The 23,031-nt window shown below is 44.7% G+C and overlaps 1 protein-coding gene across 1 annotated transcript in view; it reads left to right on the forward strand.

Moving 5' to 3' along the window:
* Window positions 1-23,031, forward strand: part of Grin2a (glutamate ionotropic receptor NMDA type subunit 2A) — a 423,546-nt gene that overhangs the window by 310,605 nt on the left and 89,910 nt on the right. The window contains exons 6-8 of the mRNA NM_012573.4: window positions 10,437-10,642; window positions 16,775-16,943; window positions 17,048-17,201. Of these exons, the coding sequence (NP_036705.3) occupies window positions 10,437-10,642; window positions 16,775-16,943; window positions 17,048-17,201 (529 nt within the window). The remainder of the gene's footprint in view (window positions 1-10,436; window positions 10,643-16,774; window positions 16,944-17,047; window positions 17,202-23,031) is intronic.

The raw sequence follows: 23,031 nt of genomic DNA on the forward strand, positions 1-23,031 counted from the left end.
CTGGTTTAACAGTGTGTGTGGTACTTAGTCTGTTCCCAACCCCAATCCCAACATCTGTCTGCCCCTTTCATTCCTCTGGACTGATTTGCAGATCTTGCTTTCTTCTTCAATTTAGACTCACTGCGAAGAGCTCCACCCAGTTTTGCATTTGGGTTTCAGTGAAAACAGATGCAGCAGCATGGACAGATAGTGTCTTGTTAAGCAACAGCGTCTGAGGCAGGCAGACACACACAGCAGGAGGGCAGACCTTCCTTTCTAAGGACCCTTATGTAACAGAGTAGAGGCTACTACGGAGACAAAAAAGTCTAATCAGCTGTAGGAGCCTTAATTAGATTCTTATTGGTTGACATCCCCAAATTACCCAATTGTCACACAGCTCACATTTGAGCAGTGGATTCTTTCTCCCTGATCTCTTATTCTAATTGCCTTTCAGATGTCCATGTTCATAGTGCTGAAATTCAACCCCAAGGCCACGAAGCAGGGCTCACTAATAGCACTGCTGTTGGAACCATTTTACCAGGATAGACTTCAAGGCCTTAGAAGAATAAGTTCACAGGAAAACTGGGGAAGTAATGCTGCCATGCATGCAAGCTACAAGACCACCTCAGGCTCTTCTCTCTCCTCCCTCTCTCCTCCCTCTCCTCTCTCTCTCTCTCTCTCTCTCTCTCTCTCTCTCTCTTCCTCTTGCTCCCTCTCCTGCTCCTCCTTCTCCTCCTCTCCTCCTCTACTTCATAAGGAAAGCAAACATGGCCCCTCTCTAAAGGAAATAGGTTCTCCATACTTGGGCACAGAACCTGCATTTCCCAACTCCCAGACATCACTGTGTCCATGGCATAGTGCTGATTACTTCCTTTCCAACTGAGTCATGGAATACTCTCCCCACCAGAACAAAAAACTCATTATTTTCCTTGAAACTTCCCAAAGCAGATAAAACATCAACTTTGGAAGCCTTGGGGTCTTGGAAGCCTGGCACCCTGACCTCAGACCCCAGATCCTCTCAGCTGCTGTTTGACATTGAGCAAGTCACTTATGGTTGTCAAGGTTTTCAATTTGCAAAATGAAGGCAACAGCTTCCTCCTGCCCCTTGCAGAAGGATGGCAATAAAATAAGAAAATGCCTATTGGGGTGACTGTAGAACCTCAATAAATGCCGATGACTATACTTACTAGTTATTCAATAATTACTATTACAGCCTATGAAAGGCTGACTGATACAGAAATTATACAAAAAGAAGGACTCCCAGAAGCATGTTCAAAAAATTAATTAGTGATTATGAGAGGTCCTTTTACTTTTTCCAAGAATTTTCAAACCTCCGATGTTAGATCTTTGCAATGCAGAATCAAAGAGGAGGAAGAAAACGCTATTAACTGCTTAGCTAACTAGAAAACCACATCACTTTTAATAATTAAAAGTACACCAAAGAAATAGGACTTCTCTCCATCCCTGGGGACCTAGGAACAGAGGAATTGGAAAGATTATACACAAGCTCCTAAAGAGAAGGAAGTCAAAGGCTCTTTCACTCTTAAATTTGAATTTCAAATGTGAACAAGCCTTGAGCTATTATTCTCCTGTTGACTGAGCCTGAAGAGAAGAGCATTACCACAGGATCCGGCTCTATCGCTCCTGGGCATGAGTGTCCATCACGGCTCCGTTCACCATAGCCAAGTTGCAGAATCAGTGTAGGTGAATGAATAAAGAAATCCCATTCCTTAGGCATGATGGCGTTCTAGTCAGCCATAAAGAATGAAATTATGTCATTTTCTGGAAAATGGATACAATGGGAGATCATTACATCAAGTCAAATAAGCCAGGCACAGAAAAGGCAAATAATGCATGCTTTTTTTCTTACTTCTTTGTAGACATGTAGAAACACACACACACACACACACACACACACACACACACACACACGCATACACATACCACACACACACAGAGATGTGTACACACACATGTGTACACACACCATGCACACACACACACATGCACATACACATGTGCACACACGCATATACACAGTGTGAACACAGAAGGGGAGCCTAAGGAAGGAAGGACACTAGTGGGAAGGGCTAAGGAAAAAAGAATATAGTCAAAAAACATTACAAATTTAGGAAAAAAAATCTCTCCGAAACCCAACGCAATGTAATAAATATGCGCCAATAACGAAGACAAAGGCAAAAATGTAGGTGTCTGGGTTGTTTGTGGAAATGTCAAAGGTCAAAGCTCATTTCCACAGATGACCAAATTGGTGCTTGGTTGTACAACATTTGGTGTTCTTCTCTGTAAAGATATTAGATTAACCCAAGAACGGTTACAGAAGAAAAAAAAAAATCAACAGCTCCAATGTGAGCTGTGTAACAATTAGGCAATTCTGAAATTTCAACTGAGAGGAATTTAATTAAGGCTCTAATAGCTGATTAAACTCATTTAGATCTGCTGGCAATTGCCACTGGGTTATGTAAGTCACCCAGGAAGGAAGACGTCCATCTTTTTTCTTCAGCTGCATTTAATTCTGCCTGTAGCCAAAGGTATAAGCGCGTCTCAGTGCTTCTCAAAATAGGGTCTTGGACAACCCAGGGCAGATACCCCAGATGCTGGCAGAGGCGTCAGTATCTCAAGCCTCAACCCAGACCAAGCACTCACTGTGGAAATCAATCTCTCTCTCTCTCTCTCTCTCTCTCTCTCTCTCTCTCTCTCTCTCTCTCTCTCTCTCTCTCTTCCTCCCTCCTCTCTCCTCTCCCCTGTCCCCACTCTCCTCTCTCCCTCCTTCTCCCCCTCTCTCTTCTCTCCTCTCCCCTGTCCCCTCTCTCCTCTCCCCTCTCTCTCTCCTTCTCTTTCCCTCCTCTCTCTCTCCTCTCTTTCCCTCCCCCCCCCGTGTATATGAATATCTGTTTGTGTGCACACACCTGTGTTTGCATATGCAGAGACTGGAGATTGACATCTCATGCTTTTTCAGTCATTCTCAGGGCTTTTCAGTGAGCCCAGAGGGCCCTGATTCTGCCTCACTAGGTAATCAGCAAGATGAAAGGCTGGATCCTCTTGTCTCTGACTCCCCAGTGCCAGGGTTGCCCTGCCCTTTCCAGGTTGGTTTTTGAATGTTTATTTTTGGTGCCGGGGATCTAAACTCGGCACTTCATGTTTGTGAGCATTCAATATCCCCACCCTAGGAGTTCTTTCTTTTAACATTTTATGTGACCTTTATTTGCTCTGTGAGTGTGCACCTAAGTACACACACGTGTGCCTCCCTTTGAAAGAGGCGCACACAGGACAACAGGCAGTTCTCTTCTTCTAGCATGTGGTGCTGGGAATCAAGCTCTAGTCGTCTAACTTGGCAGCAAACCTGTCTTTACCTGTTGAGCCAGCTCACTAGCCAAGTCCTTTGTTGTTTGTTTGTTTGTTTGTTTGCTTGCTTTGAAATGGTTTTACTGTGTAGCCATGGCTGGTCTTGGCCAGCCTTGAATTCATAGAGCCTCCTGTTTCTGTCTCCCAAGTTCTGGAATTAAAGGCATGTGTTTCCACCCACCTGCAGCGATTATCATCAACTTCCTCGTAGAGCTTGGTTGCTTAAAGGTGCCCTGGGAAGCTGAGTTCCCATGTGGCACTTGGCTTCCATGCACTAGCTGTCATAGGTAAGCTTGAAGTACTATATTTGTTTTAAAAAACATATCAAATGACCGAACCTTACTGTGAAACACTCTGGCTATGGCACTTTTCACCTTACAGTCAAGCTACAGCAGTGGTACAGATCCGGGTGCTGTCCTTCCTCGAGTCACCAAATTCAGATATGTCTGGGTCTGCAGCTGCCACCTCAGACACTGAATGACTTGGGGTAGTCCTGCCATTGGTTTGCCTGTGCACGGATGAGCTTGCGGAAGCATGGCGGCAAGGCTAATGAATGATGCTACTTATGCCAAACACGGACATGAAATCATTTCACGCCTCCTTCGAAGCTGTTTATCTCATGCCCGTTGGAAGGATTTTATATTTCAGGTAGGGAGGAATTGGTCTCCTGTTTGTTCTGCCCTCCTCTGTAACTTCATCTTCTAGAAGAGCTCGTTACTCATCTTCCCTCCAGCTTGAAACTGAACTACTGCTTATTATCTGGAGTGAAATGTTCTCTGACGTTTTGTGCCAGTGTTTGTCTTAAAGCCTGCTTTCTCCTCTGCTTATGAAATTACCCCCTGGGCTACAAGGGCCCAGTTAGATTGGGGCATAGGTGGTGTGAACTCAGTTTCCATTGTCCCTTTCAATAAACTCTGATTTTTAATTTCACAGTCTCTATTGTCCTGTCTCCAAGGAGAGCTGGAGAAACAGGTGATTTCTCTCTTTTAACTTTGAGTTCTATGAAAAAGAGTTGATATTTCTGTGACTCTGTTCAGTCAATATTCAGCGAAGTGGCTGATCATTGGTCACCCTACTACAGCAAATGTGGGGATCGTGCTGTGTAGGCTGACCAACTTGGGGCATCCACAGAACTTTCCTTCAAAGGTTTCTAACCTTTACCCCACCCTTTAGGACAGGATGCATCTTTGAGTTCTATCACGTCTCCTACTTTGAGATGCTGTGAGCTTACCACTGAGGTCAGCCAGACTTCATCATCTGCCTCCTGATGTATCTCTTTGCAGTCAGAATCTTTGTGCCAAAGCCTGTTTCTCTGCACTGGTGTGCCATGAAATCTCCCTCTCGTTAACAATCTCCACTAAGTTCCACCTGTGGCCTTCCATATGCTCCAGTCGTCCATAGGCTGAAGATGACGCTAACAAGATGCACTCTAGCTCTCGGTCTGCTTCTCACGTGCGTGTCTACTGCAGGAAAAGCTCTCTCTCCTTGGTGCCCTGTGGGAGCCCCCGCACAGCATTCATCTCACCTGCTGCTATTGGGTTGCACTATCCTTTTTTTGTAATACAGATGAACCCTGTACACCACAGGTCATCCCTCAACCACTAGGCTGATCTGCATCCCAGTCCTTTAATAAGGCGGAATCTCCTCCACTCTTCTCCAACCAGATAGGAAGCTTGGCAAAGAAAGCCAGTCTTTCTAAGAATTGTCACTTGGAGCAGCCCTAGGGGCTTCTGTTATGAACAAAATGATGCATTCAATGCGTGGGTGTGCATGTGCATTGTGCATGTGTGTGTGCGTGTGTGTGCACGCACGTGTGTGTGTGTGTTTCATGAAAGAACAAGTGAGGAAAACAAGAATGGACTAGAGATTACACATACAGGCACACATGCACATGCACATGCACATGTACATGCATACACATGCACATGCACTCACACACACATGTGCACAAGCATTTCATATGGAGAATCACCATCCACTGGAGAATTGGCATTGGCGGTGGTTAGACATGAAAATAACTGGTAGGATTCAGTAGGTGAGACGACGGGAGAGGGAACCTGGCTAGAAGTTGTGTAGCTGTTGGTAACAGAACGAGTGCTGTTCAGGGAAGGCACTGTAAAACCTGATCTACTATAGATTAGCATCTTATCACTATATGTGCAAACATGAACATGCGTCTGGAGGAGCACATCTGTATGTATAGTTGTATGTGAAGGCTATGAACATGCACATGGCCTGAGTAAGTACAGGCATGTGCTTATGTGTAGGTTCATGTAGAGATGCATTGACCCACGTTGGCACGTGCTTGTTTATTGGTAAGAGTGTCAAAGGTCAGTGTATGTGTTAGACTGTGGGAAAATGCAGAGAGTGTTTGATGGAATGATTGAGAGACAGAAAGAGACAAAACTAGGGGAGCCGTTTGTAGGTGGGGCTTGGGTTTCACAGGCAGCCTGAGGGTTTGAGCATGGCTAGATTGAGAACTTTGGCATCCCTGTGTATACAGTATTGATGATCACATCCAGAGCTGTGTGCATGCTTGGTCGTCACCCTACTACCTGAGCTACCCCTGCCCAATTCTGCTCATGTATGTCATGTTATGTTGAGCTATCTTCCCCCACCTACTTTTGCTGTTCATGTATGTCAGGTATGTGTTTGTATGGTTTGGAGATCTGAAAGCCAGCAATGTGGTTATTTTAATTGTATCTTATAAGCATTTCATAAATAGATTGAATGGGATCAGGCATTCGCAGCCCTCCGAAAAAAGAGATGCACACATCTATTAACCTAAATTCTGCTCGCCGCTTGCCGTCCCTGTGACATCCTTCTGAGCTTATCCAGACATGAAGTGGCAGAGACATTAACTCAAGACATGCAGTTTCTGGAGATAAAATTATCTCTGCTGTGAGAACATATTGGCTGAACATTTGCAGAGTAATCATTGCCCATTCACAGAGCACTTTCTAGAAGCTGAAGGGCAGTAAGTATCCTCAAAGCACTGGATTTAAATTATATTAATAAGAATGGATAAAAAATCCTTACAACGTTAATTTCCCTTTTTATGTTTCCTTTGGTGAAATCACTTCTCTCTATCATGGGTCAGTTGTTTTCATCTGTCCGCCAAACTTCAGTGTATTTGCTGAAAATACCGCAAAGCTCTATCATCAAAATTCAGTTTATTTTGAAGGCAAAAGATTTTTTTCTCCTCCCACACAGCCTATTTGGGTGAGTGGAGGCCTCTTTTTAAGGACAAAAAATATTCATGATAGAGTTCTTTTTTTAAAAAAAAATCTGCCCATCACGTTCTTTTTTGTTCAAAAGGCAGGCAAATTAACATGGTGCTGAGAGTGGAGCTTAATACTTGGTAAGTGCTTGGGGAACTTCAACATTCAGGCTTAGAAAAAAAGTAACTGAGAAGATGGCTGAGTGAGTAAAGTGCTCTACCTGGGTGAGGACCTGAGTCCCATCCCCCCTGCATGGAAGAAGCCAGGTGGTGTGCATTATAATCCCATTGCCAAAGCCCCATCTATCCTGGGGCTCACTGACCTGCTAGACTGGCTTAGTCAGGGAGCTCCAGGATAGGGAGAAGAAATTCTGTTTCAAAAGATGAGCCTCAACCATGCACAAAGAGCTGCAGTCAAGTGAGGAATGCTGGGAACTGGAGAGGTGACACACCAAGTGGTTGTCCAGTGCCCAATAGCACTGAAAATGTTCATACAAGTAACATTATATGGACAGAACAGGCTGTATTTAGGAATGTATGTGCATACGTGCAATAACAATGAAAGAAGAAATCCATGTATTTGAAGACGGTAGCAAGGGTACATGGGAGAGTTTGGAGGGAGGAAAGGGAAGAGGAAAAGGTTGCAGTTTAGAATCTCAAAAATAAAACAAATGCGTTCACAAACAAAAAGAAAACAAGCTTACAGTGCCTGGGAACAAGATCCAAGTGTGACCTCTGCTCACAGGCACATTCACTTACATTTGCAACCCTTCTCCAACACACACACACACACACACACACACACACACACACATACACATATGCACAACACATACTCAAATACATACATGCACATGTTTGCATGGATGCTCCCACATATGCATGCATACATGCACATACACACATGTGCACACACAGGAACATGTGCACACAAGCACACTTGTACACACATAAGAACATGCATGCACAATCACACTTGTACACACACTTTTACATACCACACCACACATGTGAACACACACATGCACACATCTGTGCGTGTACATGTGGACATGCATGTGTACACACATACAAGCATATACATGCATGCAAGAACATACTCACATACATACAACACACATGCACACACACACATGCACATAAACAGGCATGCTCATACACAAACACAAACCTAAAGGATGCCATCATTTTATGATTCTGATCTTTCTAGCTCAGCAGTCATTCTCTAACAGCTCGTTCTGAAGGTCATGACAATTGTATGCTAATAGCAGAGATTTCCACAGATGCCTCTCATTGGCTCAGCTCAGATCCAAATGCATATTATGTATATTGGGAGTTAGGAAGCTGTGTCTGGAAGTCAGGACAAGCCTTGATGCTATCCTGTGGCTATTGAGGATGAATGAGTAGAAGATCCCAGAGAGAATGTGGTGAGACAGCAAGCTTGCGTCTCATAGAGCTAAAAGCAACAGTTAGTTTTACTGTGTGAGATGGGACAGTTGCACAACCTCTCTGTGCTGAACTATGAAGTTGGCACTAAAATGTTTATCGTGTAGGATATGGGGCTGGGGAGGGCACACAGACTAAGTGCTGGTGTTTCCCAGTTGCACAGATGTGATCTTTTGTACCAATGCCAGAATGGAGAAGGCACAGGGTGCGCTATCCCGGAGACAGGGAGGCTGGCTTTTCAGATGAGGTGATGTTGGAGCCCTGTTGTATGTGCTAACCACAGCACGAGCATCTGCTGTGGTTGTTCATGCTTTCACACTCCACGGATGCATTGTGTACATTTTTGTCTCATTTAGTCCTCACTACAGACTTCATAAAGATTTCTGGTTGTTCTCTGCACTTTTACAAACCAAAAAGTGAAGCCCAGAGAGGTTTAGTGACTTTCCTAAAGTTGCTTAGCTAAAGGGTAAAGCTGGTGAGAACACTCGAAAGTCCTTAACTGTCAGAGCCTTTGTCCTACCTGCTCAACTACCCAGCCTCTCTTGAAGGTCAAGACCAATGGAAAGGAATGGAAATGCATGTTAAAAATATGCTTATATATGCTTGTATGCACGTGTATGCACATGTGGGTCTGTGTGTGGAAGCCAGAGGTCAACATCAGGCCTTGGGCACTGTTTCTCAGGATGCTATCCACATGTTTGGGGGGTGAAGGTGGAGTTTTTGTTTTTGTGTTTAAGTGCATGTCATAGCGGCTTGGAATTCATGGATCAGATTGCATTGGCTGGCCAGCAGTCCCCAGGGACCTGCCTCTTTCTCACCAGCAGTAGAATTACGTGGTGGCATCATGGCACCAGGCATCAGGCCCTCCTTTGTCACATGAATTCTTGGGACAGAGCTCATGTTCCCAGGCTTGTGTTGCAAGCACTCATGAGTTGTGCCGTGTCTCCCACAGTGAGGTTTTGTATAACCTATTTATATAATTTGTGTTATTCTTTTTATCACTGTCCCTCAGCTTGCTGATAGCACCACAAAGGCAGGAACCATTCTGTTTGACCCATCATTACCCTTAAGCTGCTACCAGCACACAGTAGGTGGTCAATAAATCAATGCTGTATGAAGAAAGAATCCTATGGACCTTGCATTTTCCCTTGCTTTTACCGAACGTCGTGAGAGTGTTTGCTTCACCAAATTAGTCTGCCAACCTCTGTGTCTAAAAAAGAAAGCTATCACCAAAGCTAGACAATTTTGTAATTAGCCACATGGGATGTTTCTTTACAGCCAGCAGAAATTTTCCAGTGCAAATGATGAGGTAATCTCAGAGAGCAGAGATTCTTCTCCTCTTCTTTGCCCTTATCACCTTCTGGTGCTCAGCGTGTCTGGATTCTCTTTAAGGCCTGAGATTCATTTCTGGTGACACTCACGTCACTGGAGGAGAGGTGAACAGGTCACATCAACACAGACAAGCCTGTGCTCCGCACTTAGCCGCTCCGGTGAGGTGTTTTCCTTGAGGTTGGTTTTACAAATAAAGCGCTGACCTGTGGTGCCAGGAGGAGGAAGACGAGCAAGGCGCGGGGGCAGCTTTCTCCCGGCGAGTATGTGAACAGTGCCAATAAACTGTCAAATAAAATTAGGGTTCAAAACATACAGCCTTCAATTTGATTTCCCCGAGATGCCGGCTGCTGCTCACAAGTAATAGAATCGATTCTATTTTGACAGGTCTCCATGCGTGCTAAGCATCGTAGTCTCTGCTCTGTGGATTAATGAAAGTTCACCTTCATTTGCAACTTAAACGGGACCGTATCGGGGCTCGAGATGACGCTTCTAATTCTGTCACTGGTTCCATCCCCATCAGTCTTCTCTTCGCTCAGTCCTGGCTTTTGCTCATCCTTATTCCTTTCTTCCCTTCCTAGTTTCAGCACAGTTTGATGCCTCCTCCTTTCTTTCCCCTCCTCTATGACTGCAGTAGAAGCCCCAGGTCCCTCGTAGGTGCCAGGCACTTGCTCTGCTCAGGGTGCTCTGCCTGATTCTCCTGACATCATAGGAGGTAAGGTGGAATTGCATCATGAGACAGATGAGGAAGCAGAAGGTCCTGGCATGAAGAGCTTGCACGGTTGCAAATGGGGAGACGCATATTCAGACCAAACCTCTGTGAGCACCACAGTCCATGCTGCTTCCATGACACCCGTGGCTTGAACTCTGCCAGAGCAGTGGGTCTTTCTGGGGAGCCCCCAGAGGTAGACATGTTAGCCCACTGTCAGATATGCACATGTCCTTCGCCCCTATAGGGGTCTGGGTAGAGAGGAGCTATCCAACCTTCAGGTCCTCGCCATTTGTTACCGCCTCCGTCTCCTGTGAGAGGGCCTGCCCTTGCCTTTCTGAGAGTCGGCGATGTATGCACACACAGTGTGCTTTTGTGTTTGTGATGCAGGTGGGCAAGTGGGAGAACCAGACGCTGAGCCTGAGGCACGCTGTGTGGCCAAGGTACAAGTCCTTTTCTGACTGCGAGCCAGATGACAACCACCTCAGCATTGTCACCTTGGAGGAAGCCCCCTTCGTCATCGTAGAGGACATAGACCCCCTGACTGAGACCTGTGTGAGGAACACGGTGCCCTGTCGGAAGTTCGTCAAGATCAAGTGAGTTCTGGGGATGCTCCTGGCTAGATGTGTTCACTCCTACCTAAGAGTTCCTGCAGCAGTATCTATAACCCAGTCACAATGTCGAATATGCCCCATTGCTGTGATCGTGTAGTTAATCAGGAGACTTACATGCCTGGAGATATGTCACATATGTGTTTATTTCCAGTGTCCATATGGACTGGGCGTGTTTTGTCATGGGAAACTGATACTAATTACAGGCATATTAAGAAACTGGTTCAGGGTTAGAAGGGTGATTCAGTTGGTCGAGGGCTTGTCTTGCAAGTTTGAAGACCTGAGGTTGAAATCCAGAACCAATAAAAATAATGCAGCTGCTGCTGGTGGTGGTGGTGCTGGTGCTGGTGCTGCTGGTGGTTCTGGTGATGCTGATGGTGGTGGTGGTGGTGATGGTTTTGGTGATGGTGATGCCACCAGTCGGGCATGGTTGTACACTGACTGGAAAGGCAGAGACAAATGGATCTCCAGGATTCACTGAGTACCAAGCCCAAAATCCTTGAGGAGTTCCAGGTTAGCAAGAGACCCTGTCTCAAAATGGGCTGTATAGCTTTTGTATATACCCAGGTTTGTTCTCTGGACTAACACACACACACACACACACACACACACACACACACACACACACACACACACACACAACACACACACACACACACACACACACCAAATTCATAAAAACACAAAGAGGAACCTTGTACAGAGCTGTGCAGTGAGTAAACAGGAAATACAGAAGTCACACCCAGGGCCCATGGATGGTGTCACCCCACACTGACTCTTCAGGGTTTTTCTTCAATAGTTCTTCCCATTTTCTGTCTCCCTGGGCTCCTTTCCCCTGGGCCCTTCTTCCTCTGTCTCTAGTTCCCATGTGGCTACTTTCCAATTATACATAAAAGCTTGCCCGAGCTTGGTTAGTTGGCCTTGCAGATGACCTTTAGGTAGGACCCAGGATGGAATCGAAAGCATCTGAGCTGGTTCTTCTGTTGCCACACTGAAGTGAAAGCTGACACAGGAAGTTTAGGCTCTCCTTCATGTACAAACCTGTTGGAGACTCAGATGTATTCATGGTCAAGGGAAAGATTTTGCAGGCATGTATTGAAAATGGCTGAAAGCAACTCGGCCAATGAAGGACCAGGACAAATGAATGCTGTTAGGCTTCAGGGGACCCATAAGAGACATGGCAGGAGAGTAGAGTAGCCTGTGTGAGGGCATTGCAGCTCACAAGATAAGGTCTAGAAATTTGAAGACCCAGAAGAAGAACACCCCTAAGTGCAAAGGCCCTGTGGCCAGAAGGAGTTTAGTGTGCTTGATAAACCAAAGGAAACCCACTAAAGGCTGGGAGGAGTGAGCTGGGAGGACTATAGAAGAGAGAGTTAGGAAAGGATCTCAAGCACGGGGGTGGGATTCTGTGAGCCCAAGTTGATCCGATGAAGAAGACAGTGCCTCTCACAAAGCAAAGAGCTTAGCCTCAGTAGGATGCCTCTGAGTATCACCACACTGTCTAAACAGCCAGCCTGGTGGGGCTTCTGTGTTTCCAAATCTACAGGAGTTAGCATGCAGAGTTAGTCGCCTTACTGGGAAATGTTGGTAGAGTGCTTGCCTAGCATGCATGAGGTCCTTGGTTCAATACCTAGCACTACACATACTGGATACTGTGTACAAGGCTTTAAATCTAGAAGAGGACAGGGAGGGCCAGAAGTTCAAGGTTATGTTCAAATACATAATGAACTCGAGTCTAGCCTGCGGTACACAAGTATATGCTATGCTGTGTTGTGCTGTGCTGTACTGGGCTGGGCTATGCTACACCATACAACAGTCAGTAGCCTCAGAGGCAAAACAGAATAGATCACCAAGCCCCAAGGTCCATTTCTACAGGAGAAACATGAGCCCAAATAAATTACTCTCTTTAAGAGAGCTAACTTTTCTATTAAAGATTAAACAGCTTAAAACATTCAAATTCATGATTTGGCTTCCTGCAGGGAGATAGTAGCTTTCTATTTCCCCCTTTCCACGTGGACATTAAAGGAGCTTGCTGTGCTTGTGTGTCTAGGCAAAGTTTAACTGAGATCAATAGAAATCTATCAGGATCCGCTAATCCTGACATCAACACAGACGGGATCAACTGCATTCCGAAGTGGAAGGTACTGTGCAGGGTTGCAGAAAGATCCCAACCAGACGATATGAGCACGTTTGTTTTCTTGGTATTCTTTTGCAAGGAAGACCCTTTGTGTCTCACCTCTTAAACAGTGGGGTCTCAAGTACGCTCACAAGTCTTTAGAATCTGATAAATGACTTTCTGTCTGCTCTGCTAAATGTTGAAGGCAGGGAGAGAAAATTGGAAAGATTATTTGTCTTGATCTACCAGGAGAAATGGCTATTTTACCAAGAAATCCCTTCCCTGTCAAATCATTGGAGGGAAGAAGAGGAGTCCATTTAAAACAATTATAAATGTATGTATGCATATGCTTGTATGTGTGCATCTGCACATGTGTTTGTGTGTGTTTACACTCCTCGTTTCCTTGTTTCTGTCAGATATTCCATCACAATAACTAGAAAGTTAATTAATACATTGAGGAAGGCGTGGTGGTGGGTGTGTTTCTCTCCACGGTTATTGGAGACTGGAGACTATTCTGATGTGTTCACATACATTAGACCCAGCAGCTGCTCATTGACATGAAGTGAGGCTGGGATTAAGCCTCAAGATCCTCCTCTCAACAACCCACTTTCTCCAGTAAGGCCTCACCTTTCAAAAGTTCCTCGCCTGCGCAAAACAGCAGCCACCTGTTGGTGGCCAAATGTTCCAACATATGTGCCATGCATGTTCCTAGTCATCCTGTGAAGTGTTAGCCTCTCCATTCAGGAATGAGGAAACTTATCTGAGCTCCCTGGTCTATACCGGCAAGCCCAGGCTCTACACACAGATCAGGTCTGACTTGGTCGCTTTCTGCCATTGGCCATACAGGAGAATTGCATGGCCACTGAACCACACATATCATTGACTCCCTTCCCTTATATTTTTGTCTATGAAGCATCATTGCTTTTAGTGGTAGAGAGCTGAGAAAGCCTAAGTACAGCTTTTCTGCAATTAAGCCACACCCACTTCGCCTATACAGAGGCCCAGGAGGAATCATCAGGCATTTGCAGTCTTCATGCTCTCTGTATCCACAGCCAAAATAATGAATTCAATTAGTAACTCTGCATGTCTTTTCATGCTGTGTCTGGGACCTGGCTGCTTACGAAGAAGAGGCTTTCATTGGGTACCTGTGGGGTGAGCATTCACTGTGACCATCTCTGTCTAGAAATAAATCCTCTGGTCGAGGGATGTCATTAGCTCAAAAGCTGGCTGGAGCTTTTTGCAAGGCTGGAGAATACTTATGATCCTGACTCTAAAATATGGGGCATCTGTAACTTTCGTCCAGAGTGCCCCAGGAATCTTGGCCCATGGAGGAGGAGGCATTAGGGTGTGATGCGGTTAGCAGGAGAAAGAGAGAGAATCTGGTCAGGGCACATGTGTCAAAGCTACATAGACAGAAAGGAAAATGGCAACTGGACCTGCCATTAACTGAGGGTATCCACTGTTTTTATCTAGGCTGTGTTTCTGTTGTTTTTAAGCCCACTTTAAGCCCTCTGTTCTGAGTATTTGGTAGGGGAGAAGCAGGTACCTCACTTCCTGTAAGTTTACAATCAATCATATGCAAATGTATGCAGATGTGGCTTCTAAGATAGAAGGTCAGGGAAGATCACTTAGCTTCTAGGCCAAGAGAGAGAAGTCACCATGATGCTTCTGCAGAGAGGAAGCCAGATCATTGAGTAGAAGTCTGGGAAAGGGTCAGGTATAAAACTGTTAAAACCATGAGTCAAGTGAGGTCACCCAGAACCTTGAAATAAGGAAAAAAGATGTCATTTGTAACCTTCTCCATCACTGAAGTTATATTGCCAATCATATCCACATTCCTGAGTAGAGACACTGATAGACATCTGTGCGGCCTAGTGTGTGTGTGTGTGGTGTGTGTCTAATTATGTGCAGAATGTACACTCAGTAGAAAACCTGGGAAAGAAAAAGATATCCCACCAGTCAAGTGTAGCTCCTTTCCTATTACATTGATCTTTCCGGATGGTTATTTTGTAGAGATTTGATTTTGTGTAGCTATGCTTACATTTGTGTTTCTTTGTACCGTACTTTTTCATAAGGCATGTAAACATTTTCCTAGTTTGATCTTGAATTTCCATAAACATTATTCTGAGGCTTAGTTAATAATTCACTGTATAAAAATTGAATTTTCCAATAGAGAAGGTATTTCATGACTGTAGGATTCACCTGCAAGACCCTTAGGATGCCGTGGTGCAAGGTGGAATGGCATAGAGCATCAAAAGGAGACCTTGATCTTCAGGGAAGACACTCTGGGAACAATTTCTTTCTTGTTTTTGAGACCACAGTGCTTCCTTTGGTTGTGAAGTATTTCTGCAAATGTCCTTAGAATGTGTCCTAGGGAGGGAGTAGAGCCAGGTAGGTGTAAAGACCAGAGTCTTGGGAGTTTACAAAGTCACCTTCAACATGACAAAGCTATATGGACCTTTCCTTGGCCATGTATGTGTGTGAGTGTACGAATATTCATATGTATAGGACACATATGTGCAAGCATATGTGTATGTATAATTGTAGAGGCCTGAGGCTGACACCGGTGTCTTACTCAATTGCTCTCTGTTTATTGGGGCAAGGTCTCTTACTAAACCCAGCATGTACCAGCTCTTCCTAGTCTAGCTTGTCAGTTTCCTATCTCTGCCTCCCATGCCTGGATTAGAGGCAGCTACCATGCCTGCCTGGCTTTGATGCGGCTTCTGAGATCTGAACTCTGATCCTTACATTTATGCTGCAAATGCTTTACACGATGAGCCATCCCCAGCCCTTGCTGTGTCTTCCCAGGACATCTTTTCTGCCCTGAGATACTGTCTGTCAAAAGCATCTTGTATATCTTACACAAAAGAGCGTTATTAACGGTCCCTCCCTTGATTCATTAATAGGTAAAACCCGCAGCCTCAGAACAAGAAAAAACGCCAGTGTCCTGACTCTAAGTCGCTTTCTTAGGTGCCCTCGCATCTCCCTGTAGCTCTAAGACCTCGTAAGCATAAGATATGGGAAGACCCCATTCTCCTGAAGGATTTCAAATTTTCTGCCCCATTTTCTAATAAGTTAATTTTTTTTAAAGATTTAGTCTAGATCAGATGACAATACCATGGTCTAAAGAGATTTTGTGTTCAAAACTTGGTTTTATAAAAGTTTCGGTAACTGTCTTCTGGTAATGGGGATGTGAGCTGAACCAAATTTAGAGTGAAGTCGGGGAGGCGAAGCCCACAGTTAGTGTACAGATTGACCAGAGCGCCTACTCAATCAGTGTCACTTGATACAAGTCAGCTGTTATAAGTGAGAATTGGGGGCCTGCAGATGTGGCTCAGCTGGTAGACGGCTTGCCTAGCACACACTAGCCTCTAATTTGGGTGCTCAAGTGGTGGCGACGCGGGCATTGGGGGTTCAGCATCTTTCTCAGCTACGTAAAGAGTCTGAGGCCAGCCTGAGCAGCAGGAAACCCTGGCTCACAAAACTGGGAGTTCAGGAGGTAGCTTAGTGGCTAAGATTGCACAACATGAACAGGCAAGGACCAGAGTTTGAATACACAGCATCCATGTCAACAGCTGGGCAGGCATGACTGTGTGTGCCTGCCACACCAGCATTGGGCAGGGCATGAAAAGAAACATACCCGGAGAGAGTTTGGTCAGCCAGTTTAGCCAAAATGAGAAGTAATTAGGTTTAGTGGGAGACCCTATCACGTGACATTAAAGTGGAGCGTAGAAGGCGTTTGGTATTTTCCTCTGATGGCTACATGTGTGTGCAATAACACACATACAGAGGGAGAGGGGGAGGGGGGGGGAGAGAGAGAGAGAGAGAGAGAGAGAGAGAGAGAGAGAGAGGAAAACTAAAGAACACTTCCAACTTTAGCTTTCACAACTCTCTTCTCCTTTATGGGCTTCAACGTCTCATCTAAAAATAAGACGTGCATGTAGCCAAGAACACAACCTTCCAAGAGTAACTTTCTGTGATCTTGGGATTTTTCTTGGCAGCAATTCAACCAACGAAGGGATGAATGTGAAGAAATGCTGCAAGGGGTTCTGCATCGACATCCTCAAGAAGCTGTCCAGAACTGTGAAGTTCACCTATGACCTCTACCTGGTGACCAATGGGAAGCATGGGAAAAAGGTTAACAATGTGTGGAATGGAATGATAGGTGAAGTAAGTCACCTTTGCTACCTCCAGGTTCTCATTCCAACAGAGGGCTGCAGGGTCCGGTGCTGTTGTGAGGAGAGGATGAAGGCGCTGTTCTTTCTTCCATCCAGGTGGTCTATCAACGAGCAGTCATGGCTGTGGGCTCACTCACCATCAATGAGGAGCGTTCGGAAGTGGTGGACTTCTCGGTGCCCTTCGTGGAGACAGGAATCAGCGTCATGGTCTCCAGGAGTAATGGCACTGTCTCCCCTTCTGCTTTCCTCGGTATGTGAACTTCATAGTAAAGATTTATTCCCGGCAGAAACAGAACAAACACAACCAGTGGCATTCTGAGGGAGGAGATGTCGCCATTTGCAAAGGGCTGGCTGTGTAAGGGTGGGGACCTGGCAGTGGAGGTCACCTATAATCAGAGGTCTGGGGGAGGACAGCTAGCCTAGCCCACTGCTGAGTTCTAGGCAAGCGAGAGTGTGCGTCCAAAACTGTAAAGCAGGCAACACACAAGGACCGGCATCTGAGACAGTCCTTCAACACACACACACACACACACACACACACGAAATTAGAAATGCTTTGTTTTAGTTGCTTAAGAAACAGAAGCAAACTGGACCTCGTTTGGCTTTATTTGACCACAGATGTACATTCCAAAGAACGTTGTGTTTGAACTTTCCAGCAACAGCTTCCCTGGCCCCTTGGCTTACACTCTTCTCATTTAGCTTGGGCACTTCTGCTGATAAATTTAAATACCAACACCGCTTGTGATTATGTAACTTAAAAAAACATATTGCTGAAACCATGAAAACATTTAGAGTAAATGAAGTCACCTGTCCATAGTTAATTTTTAAAAAGCCCGTGAGTGTCTGTTTGCCATCCACACACACCTTCCTTTCAGCAGTCATTTCTCTACCAGAAGTAGAGAATCCTGACGATTTATCTCAGGACGCCAGCCAGCAGAAGCAATCGGAGGAATATATGCCAATTCAGAATTAACGAACTCAGAGTTTAAAGTGTGGCTACCTCTATACCACATCTTTCGTGAAACAGGAAATGCTCCAGCTTCCCTCTTCGACAGTTCATAAATGAGTTACAGGAGAGACCATTGGGGAGGAGTTACCTTTTCCATGCCCATGTCCCACGAGCAAGCACAAGACTGCACGCACGTGTGTATCCCAGTGAGAATCGTAGAAACTTCCTGGCACACAGCTGAGCACAATTAATTTCTTCTCTAAAGCAAACACGTGTGGTTATTGTAAGGTATTTTCTAGAAGTTATCTTGCTGAACATCATGAAGTTCAGATTGCTGACTTTCCCCTGACATTCCCATGTAAGGAGTTTGCCCGTATTTGGGAAGGTGGAAGAGAGGCCTTTGTCTCGGGAGGAAAGCTGGGTGAGCAAGGGAAAATGGTTTTATTAAGGTCAAATAAATTTATGTGTTTCCAGAGACAGGAAAACATCATTATAGAAAATCACGAGGGCTGGAGAGATGGCTCTGTGGTTAACAGCACTGACGGCTCTGGCACAGGACCTGGGTTCACTCACGTGGCTACCAAAAAGGCCGATGACCCTAGAAACGGAGAGTCTGATGCCCTCTCCTGACCTCTATGGGTGCTGTGTGCATTGGTATACATAGATAACCCAGGTACAAACACACACGTTGAATATAACAATTAAAGAAACATTTGTAAAGGTAAACCAGCTCCCAGACATGAACTATAACCCCACAGTTGTGCTCCCCCTTGTCCCTAATTTTTGTTGCATTAGCAACGTGCATCACCGCCAAGCCACTCTTCCTTGCATGCAGCGTTGACCAGCAGGATTTTTGGAGACCGCCTTACTTGAAGCAGCATATGCACGACTATTTTCATTCCTGATAATCCAGTTAAGCTGTTGAAATCCTTGCCATTCACTGCATTTGACTTTGGTACCTGTTACTTCGATTTCTACAAGCTTTGTTTGTCTAATAACGAGCTCGGGAAAGACATAGCTTGCTATGTTCTCCCCTTTGTCCTTTTGTCTGACATGGCTTCTGAGATCCATATCTTGAGGGAGCCTCATTACACCAGGAAAAAAACAAAAACAAAAAAAACCCCAAAACCGTAACTGGCTCCTGTTGACTGTAGTGCAGACTCTTAGTCCTTATGAGCTGAACGTTCGTTCGGTCTTTAGCTTCCTTTGCTTACCTTCCCTGCCTTGCCCAACCACACTGGTTAACAACACAGCTGCCCTGGGGCTTGAGAAAAGGTGGAGGAAGGACTGAATCCATGCAGTAGAGGGAAACGAGTCTCTTTCACAGAATGTCCGTGTCCCTGAACCAGAAAGAACTCTTTTCCCAGCGCAATCAGAGACAGAGTATCAAGCGTCTTGTCTCGTAAAAATGGGTTGCTGATATTGAATGCAGCCTCAACCCAGTTTGTGGAGATTTTGTATCTTACCTGCATCTGTAGAATATTTCCATAAAAAGTCAACTCCTTCGCCAAATTTCAAACCCCTTCTTCATACTGTCTCTTTAAAAAGAAAATAAATCGTATGACAAGGAGCCACTTTCAATGCCGATTTCATACATTAAGTTTGGTATTTTTCCTGGTCACCAGATTGCATCCCTGTCTGTCTGTCTGTCTCCACACCCTGTATTAAAATGCTGTAGGCTTGGCTCTGCACCTCTTACAGACATCATGTGCAGGTTTTAAAGTCATAGTGAGCCAGGGTAAGCTACAGTTCTTCTCCGTCATGGGCTCTTCCGCACGGAGAACCTCAGCGTGCAAAATCTGATGGCGTCAGTCTCCCTCTTTCCCATTCTCCTCCACAAACTCTATTAACTCACACAGGAAATGGCCAGCCAGGTAATGTGGCTGAGCCTTTGTGTAAAAGCATAACCAGCGGCTCTTCAAGGGCAGAGATGACGTCTCTCGTAATATTTCCATCTAGTTAATTCTGAGAGCTCGCTGAGCAGGCTAGCTGCTTTGATCCATACAAATGCTAACCCGCAGCCTCCCACACGGATGCTCCTCCGTGGAAGAATGCTGAATGTGTTTTAAACCACCAGAGGATATAACTCACAACTATGTAGGATATTTCTGGGTCACTCCTCAGATGCTATAGATCGGTTCCCTTGCATTCATTTTCAGTGTGTGTGTGTGTGTGTGTGTGTGTGTGTGTGTGTGTGAAGTGTGTTAAGTGTGTTAAGTGAGCATGTATTTTGCAAGTAACAGGACACAAACAGCTACTTCATCTATTAAATCAAGAACACTGGGTCAGTAAGATGGCTCATTGGATAAAGGGACTCACCACCAGGCCAAGCCAGAGTTCAGTCTCGGAGACCCACAGGGTAGAAAGAGAACTGATGGGTGAAAGTTGTCTGCTAACTCTCACAAGTGTTCCGTGGAAAGCACACATATGCACACACACAGAGACACATGCACACATACACACAGACCCACGCACACATCCTATACATATGTATTATACATAGAGTAAATAGAAGCTCAATAAAATTTAAAATCAGACTGCTGACCAGATATCTTTGATCTCTGATGCATGGTCACAAGCAAAGAGACTAAAGGTGTCGCCTTCCAGTAAGAAAATGTTTGGATCAGTGGCTAGGGTCAGTTTTCTGACTGGTATGTTAATGACTAGTATGTATTCTGTCAAACGAAATCTGCCGTGGGTTTAAAAATGCTGATCTAAACATGCAGTAAGGATTTGCCCCTAATTTTTTTTCCATCTTTATTAACTTGAGTATTTCTTATTTACACTTATTTCTTTCTTTTTTTTTTTTATTAACTTGAGTATTTCTTATATACATTTCGAGTGTTATTCCCTTTCCCGGTTTCCGGGCAAACATCCCCCTAATCCCTCCCCCTCCCCTTCTGTATGGGTGTTCCCCTCCCCATCCTCCCCCCATTGCCGCCCTCCCCCCAACAATCTAGTTCACTGGGGGTTCAGTCTTAGCAGGACCCAGGGCTTCCCCTTCCACTGGTGCTCTTACTAGGATATTCATTGCTACCTATGAGGTCAGAGTCCAGGGTCAGTCCATGTATAGTCTTTAGGTAGTGGCTTAGTCCCTGGAAGCTCTGGTTGCTTGGCATTGTTGTACATATGGGGTCTCGAGCCCCTTCAAGCTCTTCCAGTTCTTTCTCTGATTCCTTCAACGGGGGTCCTATTCTCAGTTCAGTGGTTTGCTGCTGGCATTCGCCTCTGTATTTGCTGTATTCTGGCTGTGTCTCTCAGGAGCGATCTACATCCGGCTCCTGTCGGCCTGCACTTCTTTGCTTCATCTATCTTGTCTAATTGGATGGCTGTATATGTGTGGGCCACATGTGTTGCCCCTAATTTTTATGACATTCTCAGGTCTTATAGAGAGATGGGAGTTACTTAGCGAGTGTGCTTTTATTAACTGGGTTTTTTTTTTTCAGTCCATCACCCTTAGCGTTTCTGGTTTTAATTGTGGTCTGTTATCCCGTCCACTGTGTGGTGTATGTGTACAGCATTTAAGAAGCAACACTGAAGGCTTTCCCCGGGAAAGCTCATGCGCTCCTCAGCACCCCGCCGTTAGCACAATCTGCTTGTAGGACTACTTTAACGTCTTTATTCTTGATGAGTAAATACTTTTGTTCATTTCCCAATTATTCATCTACTTATCCTCCATTTTGGATGTACCTCATTACCGAGTAGGAGTGATTCCAGGAATATAATGTTATTTATTACTCCAGCTCAAATCAGCCAGGATAAATTTCAGTTTCAGGCTCCATCCCTTGAGCTCATTTCTGTGCTATACAAGGAAGCTGGACCATCATCACCTATGAGCCCTTTGACATGTTCAAACCATGGAAACTGTATTAGAAGGCATGTGCTCCAGGCCAAATTATCCAGAATCACTGAAGTTCAGACATATTACTTCCTTGACATACAATAAGATGTTCTTTCTGTAATCTGCCTGTGTTGGGACCACAGACTTTATTCCTGACTGTTATTACCAACTTTATACAACTTTCAAAAATAACCAAGTATGCACCATCAAGTGGTTTTGTCACACTAGCTATGCTTTTTTACTCTCAAAAGTATTTTCTTCTGAGAAAACTGACTTTTGGTTAATTTGTGTCTGTGGGTGATATTCCCCAACCATGCAATCAGCTGGAAATGCATTCATTAAGAACATTTTGCTAATTTTTTTTAACTAATCTATATCATGCACGATAACACAGCTTTAATCAGCTAATTCATATTCTCAATCAGGTTAAGTGGAAATGTTCATTTATTTACAGGATCTCTGACCTCTCTAGAATGCTGTCAGACTTAGAACCTTGTGCCCACACACTTCTGCATAGGCAGATACCTGCCTGCCACCCAAGTTATGTCGAGTGAACTGTTAACATGACTTGGAGGGAAGCAACTGCTTACCCATCCCAGATGTCATCACCTCTACTTAACTGACGTTTCATTGAATTATCCCATGAACATGATATTTCCAAGTGACTCTTGGCTGTATTTAAGCCCATTTCCCACATCAGTTAGATTTGTAGGCCACGGAGATCCCATTCATCTACAGCAAAGAGTGGTAAATTATGACCTGCTAATACTCTTGTCAATGCCATGATTTTATAATCCTTTATAACAGGTTAAATTTCCCTTCTACTTCACGAATTTCCCATACATGCTTACCACTAGTATATAAAAATACAAATGAATGTAAAAATTGAAAGCACATATTTGTAAAGTCCATATACTATATGGGTCCAGCTTGTTTCCCCTCAGCTTTGGTTTTCTAAAACGCTCTATGATCGTGTGGACCCTGTGGCCTGTTTATTTGCAGCCTAACATTTTCCTTCCCATCTTACCATTCTTTTTTGCTTATATTATCCTTGACCCGGTTTGTGTAACGTCGCATTCTCTCCTCTATTTTTATCATCTTATGTGCAGCCTTATAAAGTGTCTCACATAATTTTATAAAGAATGGCTTCTCATATAAATCAAAACGAGCAGCTTCTTTTTGAATGACCAGATTCAGCGCCGGCGAGTTTTTGCACAAGCTTGCAGGTGGGATGCCTGCTGGAGGAGAGGGAGAACTGACTTCCTTTATATCTCTCTCACCTCTTTCCCT

The sequence above is a fragment of the Rattus norvegicus genome, chromosome 10 (genome assembly GCF_036323735.1).
Source record: "Rattus norvegicus strain BN/NHsdMcwi chromosome 10, GRCr8, whole genome shotgun sequence".
Taxonomy (NCBI): Eukaryota; Metazoa; Chordata; class Mammalia; order Rodentia; family Muridae; genus Rattus; species Rattus norvegicus.